This window comes from Colletotrichum godetiae, assembly GCF_030913485.1.
Source record: "Colletotrichum godetiae strain CBS 193.32 chromosome Unknown BDP55scaffold_77, whole genome shotgun sequence".
Lineage (NCBI taxonomy): Eukaryota > Fungi > Ascomycota > Sordariomycetes > Glomerellales > Glomerellaceae > Colletotrichum > Colletotrichum godetiae.
The window spans coordinates 9,459-27,798 of record NW_026851325.1 but is presented as its reverse complement, the minus strand read 5'-3'; the positions used below and the strand labels follow the sequence as shown (position 1 = coordinate 27,798).

Here is an 18,340-nt window from a genome sequence, read left to right as displayed (position 1 = left end):
CCTTTCGACCATTCCTACTCTTCGAAGACCGACGCGATCCCAGCTCAACCTTGTGTGACCCGATGCATTCTAGCCGCGAATAATATTTCCTCCCTGCGATCGACGCGTTCGTCCTGTGCACGCCTCTTGCGCAAACTGTCCGCGCTCTGGATCGCGACCAGCCTCACTTTGCACGAACCCCGAGCTTCATAGCTATTACAAATCGCCTAGCTATAGCCTAATATGACCGAGAACCTCGCCTTTGAGGGCTTAGTCCCCAACGAATACTTCACACACGATGGCCGCCTGGGCTCTTTCCATCAGGTCTACCCTGCACCGAAGCGCCGTCAATCAGGCGCGACTAAGGGCGGCAAAAACCTCACATGGCCACATATGAAATACCTGTTGCCAGAAGACGTATGTCTGCAGTCGCGAGAGCTGGACAGAAGACGACGCGTGTGCTAACTTGCCCGCAGCTCGCGAAAGCAGGTTTCGTCTGGCGGCCGTTCCCCGAGAACCCCGACAACGTCGCATGCTTCCTGTGCAACAAATCTCTCGATGGCTGGGAAGAGGGCGATAAGCCCCTCGAGGAGCACCTGAAGCACTCCCCGGACTGCGGGTGGGCCATTGTCGCGGGTATCGAAGCCAACCTGAACGGTCTGTCCTCCGAGGACCCTGCCAGCACCCGAATGATCGCGGCCAGGAAAGCGACTTTCGATGGACGGTGGCCACATGAGGGAAAGAGGGGCTGGAAGAATAAGATCAAACAGGTCAGTCACGGCATTCCGACCAGACCTCCCTCTGCTAACCAGATTGTAGCTCGCCGAAGCAGGATGGAAATACACGCCTTCCCTCGAATACAACGACATGGCGACTTGCACCTACTGCGAGCTTGCTCTGGACGGTTGGGAACAGAACGACAAGCCCATGTACGTCCCCTAGAGTTCTGTTTCCCCAAACATCATCTGACCCAATCACAGGGACGAACACTTCAACCGATCCCCACATTGTCCGTACTTCGCCTTGGTGAATCAACACGCTTCCACGAGGAAGCCAAAGGGCAAGGCAGCCCGAGGTTCAAAGAACACATCAAGGCTATCCGTACAATCAGTCGCGACATCAGTGTCCGACATCACATCGATAACAGACGTTCCCGCTGAGTTCGACGACAGCGTCTTGACAACGACCTCCACGATGGGCAGCAAGAAGGGTACTCGCGCCAAGAAAACCACAACCGCGGCGAAAGGCAGGAAGACCAAGGCAAAGAAGGACGAGCCTGTTGAAGTTGTCGAGGATGAGGCCATGGCGGAGGAAGAGATTCCGCTACCATCAAAACCTGCCCGAGGCCGCAAGCGCACGAGCGACGAAGTCGATGATTCAGCGCTCACAGTATCTGAGGCGCCTGCACCAAAGAAACGCGGAGGACGCGGTCGCCCCAAAGCCGCAGCTGATAGCTCGACAATCGAACAATCACAACAGGACATCAGCATTGGCGATGCGCCGCCACCGGCGAAGGCACCAAAAGGCCGCAAGACTGCGCGCGCGTCTGGGACCAAGGGAACACGGAAAGCCTCGGCAACGTCACAGAGGTCAAACGCGTCGATAGTATCCTTGCGCACTGCTCCTGGCGCATTCCCCGAAGATGATGACGAGATTACCCGGCAGCTTGAGGCTGACCTTGAGCGTCCGCTGACCGACGACGAGGATATCATGCAAGATTCTGATTCCGAACGAAAGAAAGCCCCTGCGCCCAAGGCGAAGTCGAAGAAGAGCCGTTCGAGCAAGGAGTCTGCGGTCAGTGAGCCGTCAGATAACCATGAGATGTTTGACGCGGAACCATACGTGGCAGACGAAAACGATGTTGACGACGAACTGAAGCAACTGGAGGCCGAAATGACCATTGACGAGCCTGAGGTGCTAGAAGTTCCCAAAAAGGGGGGCAAGGTCGCAGCGCCCCGCAAGGTGTCTAAGCAGATCAAGGCTCAGAATGTCAAGGCCGCTAAAGTGGTCGTCGAAGAAGACGAGTTAGCGGTTTCAGCAGAGCCTAGCCGTCCTGAGGAGCCTGCTGATGTTGAAGAGGACGAGATCAGCACTGCCACGGTGATTACGACAAAGCCTGCTCGCGCAAGCACTGGTAGGAAACGCGGTCGCCCCTCAAAGGCATCATTGGCGTCGCGTGCATCTCTGGAAAACGCTAGTAAGGTTGAAGAGGTAGAGGCTATTGAGCCGCAGATTGCGGCCGCTGCTGATACGGTTGAGCCGCAACTTGAGGCTCAGCCTGAGCCTGAGCCTGAGCCTGAAGCTGAGATTGAGACTGAAGCCGAAGACGCGTCTGCGCGCCAATCTTTTGCTTCGGCACGGCAAACACCTGCGCCCGTAGAGCCTCAAGATGAGCCTGAAGAAGAACAAGAGGAGCTGGAGGAACCAGAGGAAGACCTTCCCGATGAACTTGCGGACGAGCCGGAAGAGGAGGAAGAGTCCGAGCTGGAGCAAGCAGATGAGCTTGAGCAAGAGCCAGAATCTGAGGCACCTGAGCCCACACCAAGGAGCGCACTGAAGACGAGCTCTCCGCCACCGCTATCATCTCCCGTCCTTACTTCATCTGCTCGCCGCAGTGTGCAAAATCAATCAGGGACACCGCGAATCTCTCCTGCCCAGTCGGCTCGCCAGGCAGCTGTTTCCCCTTCGCCATCTCCCCAGTCCTCAGATGCCGAGAACCAGCCTCCGTCTTCAAGACCCTCCACAACTCAGAAGCGAGTGACACATGCGCCCATCTCATCTACCCCAGCAAGACCAAACTCGCCGACTAAGCGCAAAGCTTTGGCGAGCCTCCAAAGCACTACGCCCTGGAACCCCGTTGACATCGACCTTGTCTTCGGATCCCCCGAAAAGTCGGACAAAAGGAACCCTGTAGACAGGCTCCTTCACAAAGGCACGGAGCTGACAAGCCCCGAGATGCGCATGACGGTGGAGGAGTGGATTCACCACAATGCCAACCAGGCCGAGTCGAAGCTGCGACAGGAGTGTGAGGCTATGGTTAGCAAGTTTGAGAGCGAGGGTAGCAAGGCCATGAATGTCTTGGAGGGACTGATTGTAGATTGAGTGTTTGCATAGCATAATGTCGTTTGGAGCACCATTCCGAGGTTAAGAATTGGACTATGATCATTATACAACAACAGACAAGTGTATGCGCCTTTTGACGAGCTCATTCGGCCGTTATAATTGGGTCAAGGCAACAAAGTTGAATAACGACACTTTCAACCGAGTTGGGGAAAGAGAAGGGCCACGAATTGGCTCTCTAGCATTTACACACAAAAGGAGAATGGCAAGGGGGAGCGTATTGTTCTGACAGGCAATTGTCATTATTATTACTGATTTTTAAATAATGAGGGTGTTTGATCTAATCTATGTGCATTAAGAAATCCCCTCCTGAAAATGTTGTTTGGAATGTTTCCTCATTCGTCTAATTCATGATCCTAGTGGTATCGTTTCCGGCATGTCGATGTTTCATTACTTGCTCACTTCACCCACTACTCCTTCACTTCGTTTTGATTGTGTCTTGTCTCTTACACTGTCATGCCGTCTCCGTGACGAACATGACTTAGGTGCAGTGCTGAACGCCGTCAGCGTGGGTGTGGCACTCCTGAGGAGCACTGGAAGTCGCAGCGGCAGTGGTGGTAGCGGCACCAGCAGCAGCGGTAGTCGTAGGCGTAGCATCGTGGTCGTGGTCCTCCTCCTCGAGCTCGCCAGGGCATCCGACGCCGGGGGCAGCGATATCGTAGGCCCAGACGTCAATGGCGAAGTACTGCAGGGCATCGCTGTCAACGACAGAGTAAGTCGCGTTGTTCTTTGCGAGCTCGAGGGCCTCGGCGTAGTCTTCGGCGTAGTGCTCGACGGCGCCCTCGGAGATGAGGGGCACATGGAAGACGCGGTGGAGGAGATCGGTGGCCCAGAAGGTGTTGAGCTTGGAGTTGGCAACGTTGTAGCCCAGGCCGCAGACCGAAGAAAGGGGGCGGCGGATCTCGAAGGACAGAGGGCAGATGACGGTCTCCTGGGAGGCGTTTGCGCCGCGCCAGTGGCCCGCCCAGCCGGACTGGGTGGCGCAGTTGCGGTCCGGGTCGTCGCAGCGGAAGGTCATGCCGTTCTTGTCTGCGTTGACGACGCGGTCGTACCATCCCACGGGGGTGGCGGTGGATGAGTTGCCAAAGTACTTGCGGACGTGCTCGGAGCTGTTGCCGAAGCGGAGGATGTGGTCCCGGGCGTGTGCGGCGAGCTGCTGAGTCTCGGCGAGGCCGATCTCAAGCTGGGCGCGGAGGGTCGAGTTACAGGATTGGTGGATGGGGAAGGTCTTTTGCCAGCCGGCGGACCAGTCGTAGGGGGCTTGCGGAGTGGAGGCCGGGGCCGCGGGGACGGAGACGGTCTCGGAGGTGGAAGAGGCCTGGCGGCGGGCGAGAGGGGTCGCGTCCGCGAGGGCGGAGAGCAGCAGGGCTGCGGAGGCGAGGCTGTACTGCATCTTGAGGAGTGACTTTGAAGGACTTTCTTGAGTAAGGCTTCTGGTGTGATGAGGCTCTTGTGTACGGCTTGGTGAAAAGTCTTGTCAGATGTGAGCTTGAGCTTGGACTTGGAGCTTAGGAAACAGCTTGAAGATAGGAGCTTGATATTGGAAGATGCGAGGTATGCAATGGTCTTTTATAGCTGCGGGGTGCCATGTGGATGAAGTTTTTCTTTCTCAGTTCCGTCTCCTCGGGTCTCCAATGGAACTCGAGAGGCTCTTCGAGATGTCGAGCCAAGACCTGCTAGCGCTGCCATGCTTGCTTGCTTGGGCAGGTTCGTTGCTCGTCTTGCCCACAAGTAGGCAAATCCTTCCATCCTAGCCAGGTAGTAAGGTGTGTCGGGCATGTCCAATTCCATCCTAATGCCCTCTTGCTCCGGATTCTGCGTTCATTGCTAGCCATCTTTGCCGCTTGTCGCAGTTGGATAATCCCTCCATCTTTCCACGTTCCCCTCTCGTCGTATGCTCGTCAACAAGCTTCTTTGATGAAAAAGATCCAATATTGCGCCAGTGGAGCCCATTCCGTCGGCCACGACTGCCTTCTTAGAACACTCTTGGCCATGCGTGAGGTATTAGTCGGGTGATGCCAAGGCGCGGGCAGCTCTGTGCCAAGCTCACGATCACCTTGATGTTCTTGAGGTCGATTGGACAATGGACCATAGAACGAATGGCGAAGCTTGGTTGCAAAAACTCGACTCCACGGCCAAGAAGTGCTAAGTCGTGTTGGCTCGTGAATTCGGTGACGTTGGAGCGGACTTTTACAGCTGGGAGCTGAGTCGCCCGGTGGCCATCCGGGTTCTCGGACCCCCGCTCGACTCGGAGGACATCAAGGTGTCGGAACCGGGGTCCGGCATAGACCCGCTTTTTGTTTTGTTTTTGCTCTCTTGTTTCCCGCCCCCCCGCCTCGAGTGTTCTGCCTGTCTCGTTTCCAAGTGTTGGGTTGTTTGTTCAGCTTGTGGGCTGAATGCTTCAAACTCTTGCCTAACGACTGACAAGTGCGACCCTCCAACTTCTGTTTCCCTTCTCGCTCTCCACGCTTGCTTTCCGCATGCATAGAACAAGACCAGCCACGCCATGGGTTCACGACACCACTCACATGGACCGGGGAGACTCCGAGACGGTCTGTTAGAGCTTCCAGTCACTTGGTAATACTAGTATCTTAGTGGCTACGTCGGGACATGCGCGAATAGTGTTGACGGATGTAACTCTATTGCGTAAAGTAAGCGTCGAACACCTGCAGGACCTTGCTTCCGTCGCGGGGGTTCCCGTTGTTCTGTCGTCGGTCGTGATCCAGGAGCGCGGTTTTCGCCTTCAACACTTCGTGGCTACGGCCGGTTCTTGCTTTGAGGGATTTATGAATCCCCTGGGCAGGGTAGGCAATGAGGCCGAACATTGCTAACCACGCCGCCGGGTTAGCTTCGACCGAAAACTTTTGCCAAACATGAGGGTTGTTTGCTTACCTGCTCCTGGTTTGAGCAAGAGGCCGACGGATCCTGTGGCAACTCCCTTTGCTAGACCGAGCGCACCTCCTTCCTTCGCGCCTTTGTAGGGATCAGTGAAGACACCCGTCAGTCCGTCGTAGAATCCGGTCCCGAAGGTCTAGGTCCACGTCAGCCATGATTTTGTATGATCATATTCGATAACCAAACTTACCTTGGCGGCTACAACTCCCCCGCTCTTCCAGTCTTCCACCTTGCCGTTATCTCGTACCTTGTCGCCGTACAAACCCGGAGTGTTGTGCAACCCTTCTGCGATAGCAAGAGGCATGCTCACAAGGCTGCCCTTGACTATTGATCCGGTCATGGAGGCGAATCCCTTGCCAACGGCCATTGCGGCGGCACCACTCGCTTGACCAGCCTCATGACCCGTCGCACGGGAGCGCTTGTACTCCTTCCAAGGATCGATAAAGGTACCTCCCAAAGCGACGGTGAAGTCAGTAACGATACCTAAGAACGAGGAGGCACCACCGGTGATGGGATCCCATCGCTTCACGTCGGTGTCGTATTCTTTCGTTCTCAAGGGCTTCAGGTCGGCCATCTTGATCTTTTTCGCATCGATCAGAGAAGACGCTGCTTGGTTCGAGAGTCTCATCCGCTTGGTGCCCGATTTGGACTGTTTCTCTAGCAGCCAGGCTGCGCGCTGGCCACAGACAAGGTCGCAACCGAGGTAGTTGACTGGGAAATTACGATGGAACGAGTCTGTGGCGGTATCGACGCCCCGTTCCTGTTGCATTGCGCTGGCTACTTCTTGGACCGCATTGTTTGCTTCGGGTGTGAGACAGTAGCGGATGGCCTCTACGAGCTGCTCCGTACGGAACTCCTTTTGAGGCATGGGCAAGGGCCCTGCGCCCGACTTTGCAATGACTCGGCCCCAAAACGGCTGATCACCAAAGAACGGGACGACAATGGTTGGTCTCGCGTTGATGAGGCCACAGGCCGTCGTGCCAGCTCCTCCATGGTGAACCACGGCTGACACTCGTTTGAACAGCCACTCGTGTGGGCAATCCCCAAGATAGAACACGTCGTCTGTGTTTGACTTGCCCTCGCCCAGCTTGCTCCATCCTCGCGAGATGATGACACGAACGCCACAAATGCCAGCAGCCTCGAGAATGACATCTGTGAAACGCCCCGGATCGTCGACAACAATACTGCCAAACCCGACATACAAGGGGGGCGGTCCGGCTGAAAGAAAGGCGTCCAAGTCGGCAGATGGCTTGTAGGATGGTTCGTCGCGCATGAAGAAGCCACAGACGTCAATTTCTGGACCCCAATCTGCAGGCTTGGGTACCACCGCCGGTGACCAACAGTATGTGTGCGGGATCTTGAGGAATGTTGTCACGCCTGGCCCCATACTGGCGGGAATCGGCGCGAGATGAAGGTCTTTCCTCCGCCAGCTGTTGATGACATCGCCCAGGCCCTGCCAGGTCATCAACTCAACTACACCATACGACAGCCAATTGGTCACCTGCGGCTCCAAGTCCTTGTTGCGTTGGATGTTTGCTAGCGGGTGGGGGAAAGCGCGCGTTGCCGTCCACGGCATGGTGAACATGATGTGCACCGGAATTCCGAGGGCCTGCGCGCAATGAACATGGGCGAAGCTCGGAGGGTTAGCGATGATGGCGTCAGCAACGAACGGTCGGCTGCTGATGGCGTCGGGATCGATGCAAGATCGCCAACAACCATAGAGCATTTGGCGTATCATCCGGCGTTTCTTCCCCACGTCGCCGCCCTTCAAAGACTCCATCGAGGGTATCAGACCAGGGTTCCGAACCATATACTTGGTTTCCGTCAGTGGCAAACGCGAGGGAAAGGATATTCAAGAGAGAAGCGCAAGACATACCGACATCAAGTCTGCAGGATCCCCTCCGATCGGGAAGAACTCGAGGCCAGAGTCGGTTACGAACTTGGCAAAGTTGTCATGTGTGGCGAGGCGAACTCTATGACCGTAACGGCGGAGAGCTGTGCCTAGCGCTATGAAGGGCTGAACATCACCTGATTACATGTATCTTAGCAGGCCAACCTCAGCGTCCAACAAGGAGGCTTTGGGCAATATTTTGCCGCGTGGAACTCACCACGACTGCCGACTACCTGTATCACCACATTCAGGAATGGTACGGGCTTGAGGTTGATGTTCGGCAACGCCAGACCCTCAGCTGTAGGAAAAGGGGGGAGCTGCTCCCACAGCTCCCCTGGATTCTGCGACTGGAAGTTGATGTTCACATGGCCGTCAGCTGCTTGAAGATTAGTTTCGAGTACGGAATATGCAGGAGTTGCTATTCTGACACTGGATGGCAGCCTGGCTAGACAAGAGCGGACCGGTGGAGTGTAGCTCGTAGGGAGGAGGGACGTTGCAGAGAGACTCTGCGTGTTCAGTCTCGGCAGCTGCCAAGCTTCTCTTTGAATCTATGATAGACATATTTTCCGTTATTGGCAAAGCGGCAGTTGCAGTAGGTGGCCGTAAGAGTATGACGAGAGAGGCCCGTGATCAATTTATACGACAGCCCTCAAAATCTCCGCCGGAAACGGTAGAGTTGTCGATGGATTCACTTTTGCGTAAGCGGCGCTGAAGCGGGGTTTTGTCGACATCGCCGGAACGCCGTTGGAGGCTGATGCCGGGCCGCAGCATGTCAGTGGCTCGCATAGTACGCGTGTTCGTTCTTTCACCGCGAGGCAACAGCAAAACCGATGTAAATATTCCACCGATTCGGCATTGCCGCCGTTGAAACCCCACTGCGCCGTGGTGATGTGGATAGCGGCGTGGGTTTCCGAGTTTACGGGGGGCTCGCATTGCTCGGTTCAGGCAATGCACAAGATGAAGTCAACTGAGGACCGATGTATTCGGATCCGCCTCGGGTCTCCATTTAAGAGAAAGCCACAATTCCATGAGCCACAGATTCGTCAGCCATATTGAGACGGGTGGCTCGAGCAGAGGCTCAATCTTTATCTCACGTGTTGATTGATGACTGATCATTGATGAGGATGATTCTCCTTTCCGAGGACCTCGGAGGTATTAATCCGGTTGTGCAAGAACAACTAGGTAGAAATAATGTATTTATGGCCGCACAGACTCTGGCCGGCATGACATTGACAGCATGACTAGCATGACATGACATACCCATGGTACGCCAAGTTGGCGTGTAAGACGTTAATCGACAGGGCTTCTTAAGGTTTCGCGGACCAGAACTCTAGGGAATGAGCCGCTAAATGTAATCAGACGAAGCAACGCAGGTACCACTCGGGCGGGACGAACACGTCGTTGCGAACCACTTTCACCATGGCTTCCACGTTGAATAAGGACAATCTCCCAATCTTTTATTTCTCCGCCGGCTTGATCGAATCATCACACGAGCATTCTATTCAATCTTGTTGAATCAGCAAGGCACCCTTAACATGTCTCACGAACCGACACCGACCGCCATCTTGTGGGACTGGGATCAGTCAGATCTCACAGACGTTGTGTACGACATGCGACGACTGTTGACCAGCCCGTCACATCTGACCGCTATCAGAGACGTCACATTGCGCGGTGTGAGGGCTGCGAGGGATCCCAAAACGGCGTTACTAGCAAGAAGCCTCACCATTGGCGAGAAAGCCACCCTCAAGTCGTGGATGACTGACTCCAACCTGTCGCCCGAAATATCCACTGCGCTCTTACAAGAATCAGAGATCTCGTTCGCACATGCCACCGCCATCCTATTATCGCGACTCCCAGCCCTCGAGACTATTGAAGCGCAGACCTATGACCGAAATGACCACGACGAATGGACGCAATCTCGCCCACCCGGTGATGAATTTTTGACTCTTCTGAGCCAACTAATCTCTTCAAATATTGCAACTGGCTCTTCTTTCAACAATGTGGAAACGATCAAGGTTCTAGTTCCGACCCCCGACGGAGATTCAGCAAACGAGTTCAACCACTATGTCTACGTTGAAAATATTTTGCCGTTCTTTGACCTCCCGCAAATCCGGAGCCTGGAGCTTCATCGAGTGGAAGACGGAGGAAAGCCGTTTTCCTGGCCAGCTCCCCATCCGAGCCCCTCAGTAACGACACTAGAACAAATGGTTCTAAGCAGATGCCAACTCTCCGAGGAGAATGTTGGCCAACTGCTGCGAGCTTGCCCAAATCTCAAGACTTTCCGTTGCGGATACGTCATCGACGCCGAGTACGCAACCACCTGGCTGGACCTAGAGGCCTTGAGAAGCTCGCTCGACACACTGAAGGCCTCACTCGAGGAGCTCTCCTTTACGCTGACGCTATGGACATCAACGGCCATCGATTGCGGCGAGGCCGGGCCCTGGGGGATCCGCGGCTCACTCGGATCACTCAAGGACTTTTCGCGACTCACTCGCCTCTCCATCTCTCTGCCGGTACTCCTCGGCTGGGAAACAAAAGGCCCGTCTAAGCTCGCAGATGTGCTCCCCGAGGGGCTTCAGGTATTGACCATCACCAACGAAATGTTCTTCTGGTGGCACTACCAGTGGGACGACCTTGACTGGGAAGAAGACGATCCCGTGGTTCCCATGTGGCAGTCGCTCGAAGCCAAGATTGTCGAGTATCTGAAGGGCCGCCCTCGACACTTGAAGGAGCTGAGATTGGAGATTTCAATGGTTGGCGAGGAGCAGCGAGCTGAGGAGTTGAAGGCCAACTTGATCGCTCAAGGATCAGACGCAGGAGTAAATGTCACTGTAGAGTTGAAGCCATAGATGAGGAAGGCAGTAGTGTCAAGAGCCTGCCATTGTCGAGACTTGAACCCGATAGATATTCAGCTTACAGGCCCACCGCACGTGCCTTTTCTTTCTGCGTCGATGACCGCAGCAGTGTGATTGACTCTTGAGGCTAACATCACTGAGGATATCACAACTTTAACATCACGGCATGAGTGTTTGAACTAATGAATATTTTGACTGTAGACTAAGTGATATCTTTGCATCAACGAGAACAAAGGAAAGCTCAAGTTCACTGGCCATATTTCCCATCGCACACCTACGACCTCGTCATTATCCCCACAACCCCCGCGATGAGACTAACACGGGCATCCATCACCGCCACCACAAGCATTGCAATCAGAGTGGTGCTGGAAATTGCAAACAAACACACCAAGACCACTCGCACCACCCAAGCAGTTCAAGCACTTAAGCGCAGCCGCCTGACAATTCGGCAGCACGCCGGGGATTGTCTCAGGCATAGACGGCGTGCTCGGCACAGGAACAGCACAACCTGCAGCCTCCGTCGCACCAAACTCCTTGTCGCCGACAGTTCCAGCGTTATCCTCAGCCAAACGCCACATGACGAGGTTGGCAATGACGGCGTGGCCGCCGGGACGCGGGTGGAACACTCTCTTGATTTCGTCTCCAATGAAGTCGGAGACCTCGAGGTTGTTGCGGCCCCTAAAAGCTGGGTCGGCCGCGCTGTTGTCGGCGAGGGAGATGACGAGGCTGGAGTTGAGTTTGCGCGCTTCCGTGATTTGGTCGGCGATGTACTGCTCCATTGACGGTGATGCAGCCGTGCCCTGACGGACTTCCAGCATGGGTGTATTTGTGTTGGACTTGGTGGTTTGCCTCCGCGGGAAGGAGCTCCAGATCTGTCCTGCTCTCTTGGAGAGGATGGACAAGAGACCCAGCTTGCTGCTGCGAATCTCTAGAGAGGGGTCACCAATTTCGCCAATCGTGGGGGTCGCACGAGGGAGCATCTGTTCGTTGTTGAAGGATGCGACCTCGGGCTCGGCTTCACGTCTCGCGAGTGTGGTATCGTCATTCTTGCTGGACCATTCAAAGAAGAGCAGGCCATCGCGGTTTCCGTTGGGCTCCTTGGTGGCACCCTCGCAGAAACGGCCCTGAAGCACGGAGAAGTACTGATCATAGTTGACAAACTCGAACGAAGAACCGGCTCTTCTGACGGCGGCCTCGATGACGTTGTTGACCGCGGTAGTGAGCTCGTTCATCAGAGTCCTACGCTCGGTAGTAAGCTTCTGCTTGTTGGCGCTGTTGAACCAGAAAGACCAGCTGACGTCGTCGCAGGCAGTCGTGGTGTTGTCAAAGAAGTTCGCATAGCCCGTGACATAAATCTTGCGGCCCGGGTTGATCTTGCTCTTGAGGCCCGCGTATAGCTTGTCCAGGTTGCCCGGCAGAGTATCCCGGATGAGGTTCAGGGTAGCCTGCATCTCGTCGGGGCAGTTGGCAAAGGGGTTCCATTGGAAGATGCAGGCGTTGAGGATGCTGGTCAGGCCGACGTCGTTGCCGCCGGCGCTGACGGTGATGATGTCGTAGCCAGTGCCCAGCGCGGAGACCTGGTTGGCGAGGATCTCGGGCGCGGTGGCGCCAGAGCAGGCGAGGAACTCGAAGGCCGCGGACTCGGGCATGAGCTCGTGGGAGTGCATGTAGGCTGGGTACGACTGGTCGTAACGGGCGCAGGTGGTTGAGCTGTTGGGATACGGCGAGCCGGAGCCAATACCGGCGGAGCTATGAAAGACATCTAGGTCAGAACGATGAATACTGGTCACGTCGTTGGGTATAACTCACTAAGAATCGCCGATAGCAGCCCACTTCTTCACCCATGAGAGGTCATAGGGGTCTGCGGGAGCAGGCTGGGCAGTGTCCCAACCCTGGTCACAGAAGCAGGTGCCTCTGTTAGACAGGTTAGTTACCATTGATACCACGTAATTATTTCAAGATACTTTAGCTTACCCTTCACCACACCATGCACCTCCACGATCTGTGCCACATTTTGTGAGGCAAGGCGACTGATCAGGGCAACTGAAAACGCATGTGTCTTGAACAATCTCACTAGAAATATGTCAGTAGGTAAAGATATTTAACCGCACGGAACACTTACTCGGCAAGCTTCTGGACCTTGAGACAACGATGAGGAGCAGTAGAATCTTTGAGACATTGGTCAAAGTTAGTTGTGCTGCACTGGTCGATGGCTCCAAAGACCTCTTCGGCCGTGGAATCGCTTTGAGCAACTGCGAGCCCAACAAAGAGTCCGAGACTCAACGTGTAAGCCTTCATACTCGGCTATGTATACAAAAAGGAGTGACTAAGAAATCAGAAGCACTAAGAAGCAGACTGGTACAGAATGATTGGGATGATTTGCTCAGATCCCCAAACACAAACACCTTCAACACGGCGGTGGTTGCATGACTATAACTGCTGTTGCAGCATGAGCCACTCGCGAGTTGTCTCCGCGCCAAGCGGACTGCAATGTGTGATGGATCTAGAACACCTCAAATAGCCTTAGTCTATAATCCCTTAATTAACTCTAAGCGTCTTGTCGTGGCGGTGCGTACCGGTGCTCGGGCCGAAGAGCGAGTCAGTGACAACAGGTATCGTACGGATAGTCGCCGACTGCGTACGGAATACGGAATCCATATATGAAGCGCAGGCCCTCGGCGGCCCCGGGCGTATCATGTTTCTGCTCGTTATTTCCTTTTACTTTGCTGCCCGCAACGGCGACGCGGCGGTCGTGATTGATTTAAAGTTTTACCGCCTTGCCGGCAACCGCGGCGCCAAGACGAAGGCTGTCACAACATGAGACGACACTCCTCCGCCCCAAGAGCCAAGGCCACCAAGGTGCCCGGGCATACCGTCGTTATTACCTCCTCGTACGTATAATACTATTAAGCCATAATCTTTCTGTCCATCGGCCTGCCCACACGTGGGCGGCGCCCCTCAGCGTTGTCCACAACCGCCGCGGGCGCCGACTCTAATTAGCCTTACTGTTCCTTAAACTCTATCTCCCTTAACGTACTAGATCGATCCCGTCGGGCAAGTATTTCCACCCCGACGCCGTATTGACAGTGCTATTATTGGTATGGGTTTGACTTCAACTTTTAATCAACGTCAGGCGAACTAATGGCCCTAGCCAACTCTTGCTGGGATGTTGAGAAAGCTGTCAGATTACTGCCAAGAGATAGTTTAGTTTACAAGTCAGTCACAGAGATCGGAGCAGTTGTTCGTAAGCCCATCTGACAGATAACTTAACTATGTCATGGGCAACTCAGCCCGGTTCCTCAAGATACTGTATGTTTCTGATGATGCTATAACCATCGTCGCATCATACCGTCACTCTCTTGAATTCCTCCGCGGTCTCGCGTCCACTCTTTCGTTATTCGGCACTTAGCCCTTACATTCTTTTGCCAGTCTATCACTAGGAATCATAGTCCGAGGTCTGCTATAGTCTCAAAATAATCCACGATGTGGTTCAACGCCGGCGGCAGCTGGGGAGCTAGCCTCTCATCACTCTTTTTGCTCTTCACCCTCATCCTCAACGTCGCTGCTCAGACCTTTGGAATCACTCTCGACAAATCAGCGCGCGACGATGCACAACGCTTCGTCTACTCCGCCAAGCTTACCTTTGAGCAAGACACGGGAACACTCTTCAACGACGGCCAGCTCTACGGGCTCGCTCGTGCAGCCTTCAACGAAATGCAGACCAAGTTCAACGCGGATAAAGTCCGTTTCAACAGACAGCCCGTCATGATGGCCGCCATGGCCCTTGGCAAGGACGTCTATCTCTCTTCCAACCTCAAGGGTGGCCCATTCTTGTACACGTACGCCGACTCTCGTCTTAAGCCGCAGGTTGTTGTTGCACTTGAGCGGTGCCAGACTAGCTTGCAGCAGACGGCAAGGCGTGGTGCCACCATTGATAGTCAGCACCGGACCCAGGCCAGCTGTGCCGAGGTTGCTGCTGTTCACCAGGTAAGTTCGGTTTTACCCAACGTCAACTATCGCCTGTCTATAAAATGATATTCTGACATATTGTAGTACTATTTGGATGATGCCGTGACCGAGGCCGCACGCAACGACCCTCCCCCGACACGTATCGTTGCCTACGGCAAGGCCGGCCAGGATGGCCCGATTGGACGTGAGTGGACTCTTTTGTAAAAGCACTCAAAAGTGGAAATGAAGTTACTAACTAATTTATCTGCAGCTCAAAACGCATGCGGTGGTGGTGATGTTGTACGCAACGGCGTCGTTACTTGGGGATGCAAGCAGTTCATGGCTGATGAACAAATCACTGTGCCACGGAAACCGACCAATAATCTCAACCTGAACCTGCCCAACCCTTTCCCCAAGTTTACCACAACGCAAGTCAGTGTCATGTGCCCTGGGCATAAGAAGCCTTAGAAGGTCTTATGACCCGGCCACGGGAGCGCGTTGGGGGAATTCACTGTACTTGAGGGGCCTTGACCAACAAGTATAGGAGGCGGTTGGAAGGCTTTTGAGATCAAAGAATAACAAGAGTTCAAACAAGAAACAGTTAGAATGCCATGCATCTGAATTGTGTACGAGAGTAAGCCTTGCTCTGATCACTATACCACGCTTTCATACACCACAAGAGAGATGTTCAAAGCAACCGAGCCAAATAGCTTCGGTGAGATGCATAATAGTTTCTATGTCTAGAAAATTGTGCCCGTGGAAGCTTAGGAACGTCTTGATTCCATCCCTCGCACACGCATCAACCCATATGACTGAGAGAGTTCGTGTCTCGTATTGGTATGAATATTGATCTGATCCCATTCCCAGTAATTCTTCTCCCCTTACTTGGACGACTAGTTCAGCCTCCCAGCCTCTCGGACAATTGCTTACGATGAGCCTTTACTGCGCTCTTGACTTTCCTGGGCTGGTCGGGAAGAGAGACGAGCCTATTTCCGTCTTCGAGGGACTCAGTGTGGGATCTAGCAAGACGCTCTTGCTGGAGCTTGGAGGACTCGCTTTTGTGATGCTTCTTGGGGTTGTCGGCCTTGTTTGCGGCTGCGGATTTAGCTCTGCGGAGTATAGATATTTAGTCAGCGAAATAATCTGGCAATGATACTCACGGCTAGCCAAAGCAGCCGTAGAGTGGAAGTATAGTCTTACTCGGAGGCAACCATCATCAGGCAGAAGGGTTACAGAGAAGGCTCCGCGACAAAATGACGCTTATAGACGGAGGGGGAAGGAGGGTGTTGAAATTTTGAAGAGCACTGCAAAACTTCCTTGGATCTCACGAGAAAGCTAGAAAGACGGACAGTTTCTTGCTGATTGAGTTCTACATCCAGATCTTGGATATAGGACTCCACGCGATTATTTATGGTTTTGAATTTGAGAAGAGAGGTCAAGATGACATATTCCCACATGGTATTAGCTGAGAAATACCTTCTATTGATCACCGCCGAACTAAGGCAAGGCCCCTTCCACTCCTCACTGTTTCGATGGCAACGCTTTTCCAACCGGTCAATGATGGCTAAATATGCAGTGAGGGGCCGATTGTAGAATCAGGCTGGACACCTTTCAAACGGGGTCAACGGTGATTAAATTTGTAGTGAAGGTCGATTAACAACTTAGGTCTAACACGCAACAGGGCAGCTAATGAGGTCTTCCTGAGATATGTGTTCGCAGCTGCGCGGTGAGTCAGGCTTACCGCACTTGGGCTTTGATTTGCCGTAGGTCTGAACAAGGCCTCAGGCGCACCTCTGCGCATGCTACCTTGATCTCAGTCCGCATTCGTGCGCAACGCCTCATCTGTAATATATCATTTATCCTGATGTCAGGTTTCTTAGCCACACTGCTGCACCTGGGTCTCTTGCTTGAGCTCCTAGCTAAGAACACTTGATTGAAATGCGGTGAAACCAACTCTTGGGAGATATCGCCCAAGGCTCGTTGGGTAATTAAAGGATGCAGCTTCCTGGCTATTATATGTTAAGCGAGGATAACGAGCTATATCACTTATATCCTATTAATAATTAGATAGCGTCACTATACGTGTCTGGTCTTTTTCCAGGTTTGCTCCATTTTGCTCATATCCCAGTCGCCTCTGAATAATCTCGAAATAGAGCAAACTTAGAGAAAGACTAAAGAAGGATATTATGAAGCTATTTAGTAGTTGATAGGATAACATTCAAATCTCAATTAACCATTCTTCCGACCAGGAACATCATTGACAAAGTTTCCCTGCCCAGTCTTATTCGCCTTCATCTCCAACCTCGTCTGAAGCCTCCTAGCGGCCTTCTCCGCCTTATCTAACTGTTTCTGCCTCGTCAACAAGACACTCCGCTGCTCAGCGGAAGACAAGTGGGCGAGCGCAGAGCGGTCATTGATGCTCAAGCGGGAAAGCTGCGTCTCAAAGACGACGTCGCGCTTCTCGGCGCGCGTCAGAACCTTTGTGTCGAACTTGCCTCCCGGTCCGGAGGGAGTTGTGAGTTGAAAGCTTGCTTCTGACTCGTTGATGCCCGAGGAGCCTGATCTTTCTTGAATGAGGTTGTCTGAGGTAGCCGTGTCGTTGTTTGCACCAATCTTGGTGCGAGGCCTCGATGGGCCTGGAGCAGAGCGATGAGAGAGCTGTTTCCCAGAAGGCAAACGGATTGATCCGCCTTCTTCCAAGGCATCAGCAACAGCCTTTCTGGCGTCGCCCTCTTCTCTTGTGTTCTTAACATCCTCTGAAGGTTGCTTGTAAAAGTCCCTAAACTCAGAATCCTCCGCTGTGACATCAAATCGACAGTGGCCTTTCCCAAGCATATGCTGCTGTACCGCAGCAGCCGTTCGTCGCTGTGTCCCGCACTGCAGACACTCGCGGTACCTGAAGATGACGAGATGGAGGTACTTTACCAACGTCTCAACATCGACGATGAGCTTTTCCTTATCTGGTATGAACATCCCATGCGCTTTATGCATGTGCGCGATATTGTCGTCAAGGGAGTCTGACGTCGTGGTGCAGAATAAGCACTCTTCCGGGATGAAGTCATCATCATCGTCATCCTCGGCATCGCTGAGATCGGCCTCAGAGGCAGACGATGAAGGGGAGTCGGATGCCGGTGTGGACTCGTCCTTGCCCGGAGCGGCGGCCGGTTGTGTGGAGACCGAGGCGGCGTGCTGCTCCGCTGTGAGAGGCTCTAGATCGGCCATGCGGCGCTTGAGGTTCGTGACGTGCCATTGGCTTTTTGAGTGGGCACGGCGGGTGTCGGGGTTGTCGAAGTGGACGGCGCAGGTGCCGCATGAGGTTGCCGAGAGCTTGAAGTGGGAGATGCTTGGTTGCTCCATGGTAGCGGATGTGGTGTTGGTGGTTGTGGTTGTGGTGACGCCGAGCATGAGATGCAATTGAGGGTGATGAGCGGAAGATGTGTGCTCGTTCGGTAGCGCCTTCGAAAAGATCGTTCAGGGTGGTCTAACGAATTAATCTACCCAGTGAGAAATAAAGAGCTGGTATGCTTCGGATGTGCGATTGCTTTATAAGATAAATCGTCACTTTAACGAGCTGTCAGGCGGGAATCGAAGCCATGTTGGATGGATCATCGTGGCAACGGCCGAGACTTCTCGGTCCACGGCGATCAAAGAT

At 53.8% G+C, this 18,340-nt stretch overlaps 7 protein-coding genes across 7 annotated transcripts; 3 read left to right on the top strand and 4 right to left on the bottom strand.

Moving 5' to 3' along the window:
- The first annotated feature begins 117 nt into the window (after positions 1-117).
- On the top strand, positions 118-3,331 carry BDP55DRAFT_401878 (uncharacterized protein). The gene is made up of 4 exons (XM_060567303.1): positions 118-396; positions 456-749; positions 799-908; positions 960-3,331. Exons 1-4 carry the CDS (start codon positions 223-225, stop codon positions 3,079-3,081), a joined length of 2,700 nt encoding a protein of 899 aa, XP_060422940.1. The 5' UTR covers positions 118-222; the 3' UTR covers positions 3,082-3,331.
- Positions 3,332-3,580: 249 nt separating this feature from the next.
- On the bottom strand, positions 3,581-4,492 carry BDP55DRAFT_734288 (putative peptidase family-domain-containing protein; the record flags this gene model as incomplete). Its single annotated transcript, XM_060580193.1, has 1 exon — positions 3,581-4,492. The coding sequence occupies one exon, from the start codon at positions 4,490-4,492 to the stop codon at positions 3,581-3,583; it is 912 nt and encodes a 303-aa protein (XP_060422939.1).
- A 1,246-nt stretch (positions 4,493-5,738) lies between these two features.
- BDP55DRAFT_565642 (glycosyltransferase family 28 domain-containing protein) lies at positions 5,739-8,446 on the bottom strand (the record flags this gene model as incomplete). The annotated part of the gene is made up of 6 exons (XM_060570439.1): positions 5,739-5,926; positions 5,992-6,130; positions 6,185-7,807; positions 7,871-8,022; positions 8,103-8,264; positions 8,287-8,446. The coding sequence occupies 6 exons, from the start codon at positions 8,444-8,446 to the stop codon at positions 5,739-5,741; spliced, it is 2,424 nt and encodes an 807-aa protein (XP_060422938.1).
- A 623-nt stretch (positions 8,447-9,069) lies between these two features.
- Positions 9,070-10,924, top strand: BDP55DRAFT_683269 (uncharacterized protein). The gene has a single exon (XM_060576325.1). The coding sequence runs from the start codon at positions 9,421-9,423 to the stop codon at positions 10,732-10,734; it is 1,314 nt and encodes a 437-aa protein (XP_060422937.1). The 5' UTR covers positions 9,070-9,420; the 3' UTR covers positions 10,735-10,924.
- BDP55DRAFT_401889 (SGNH hydrolase-type esterase domain-containing protein) lies at positions 10,895-13,464 on the bottom strand. Its single transcript, XM_060567304.1, has 5 exons — positions 13,317-13,464; positions 12,863-13,243; positions 12,715-12,813; positions 12,550-12,654; positions 10,895-12,489 (listed from the first exon to the last, which is right to left on the bottom strand). The coding sequence occupies exons 2-5, from the start codon at positions 13,036-13,038 to the stop codon at positions 11,055-11,057; spliced, it is 1,815 nt and encodes a 604-aa protein (XP_060422936.1). The 5' UTR covers positions 13,039-13,243; positions 13,317-13,464; the 3' UTR covers positions 10,895-11,054.
- Positions 13,465-14,223: 759 nt separating this feature from the next.
- Positions 14,224-15,156, top strand: BDP55DRAFT_638038 (uncharacterized protein; the record flags this gene model as incomplete). The annotated part of the gene is made up of 3 exons (XM_060573058.1): positions 14,224-14,727; positions 14,794-14,893; positions 14,960-15,156. The coding sequence occupies 3 exons, from the start codon at positions 14,224-14,226 to the stop codon at positions 15,154-15,156; spliced, it is 801 nt and encodes a 266-aa protein (XP_060422935.1).
- Positions 15,157-16,917: 1,761 nt separating this feature from the next.
- Positions 16,918-18,045, bottom strand: BDP55DRAFT_565623 (C2H2 type zinc-finger-domain-containing protein; the record flags this gene model as incomplete). The annotated part of the gene is made up of 1 exon (XM_060570437.1): positions 16,918-18,045. One exon carries the CDS (start codon positions 18,043-18,045, stop codon positions 16,918-16,920), a length of 1,128 nt encoding a protein of 375 aa, XP_060422934.1.
- Between the last annotated feature and the right edge of the window lie 295 nt (positions 18,046-18,340).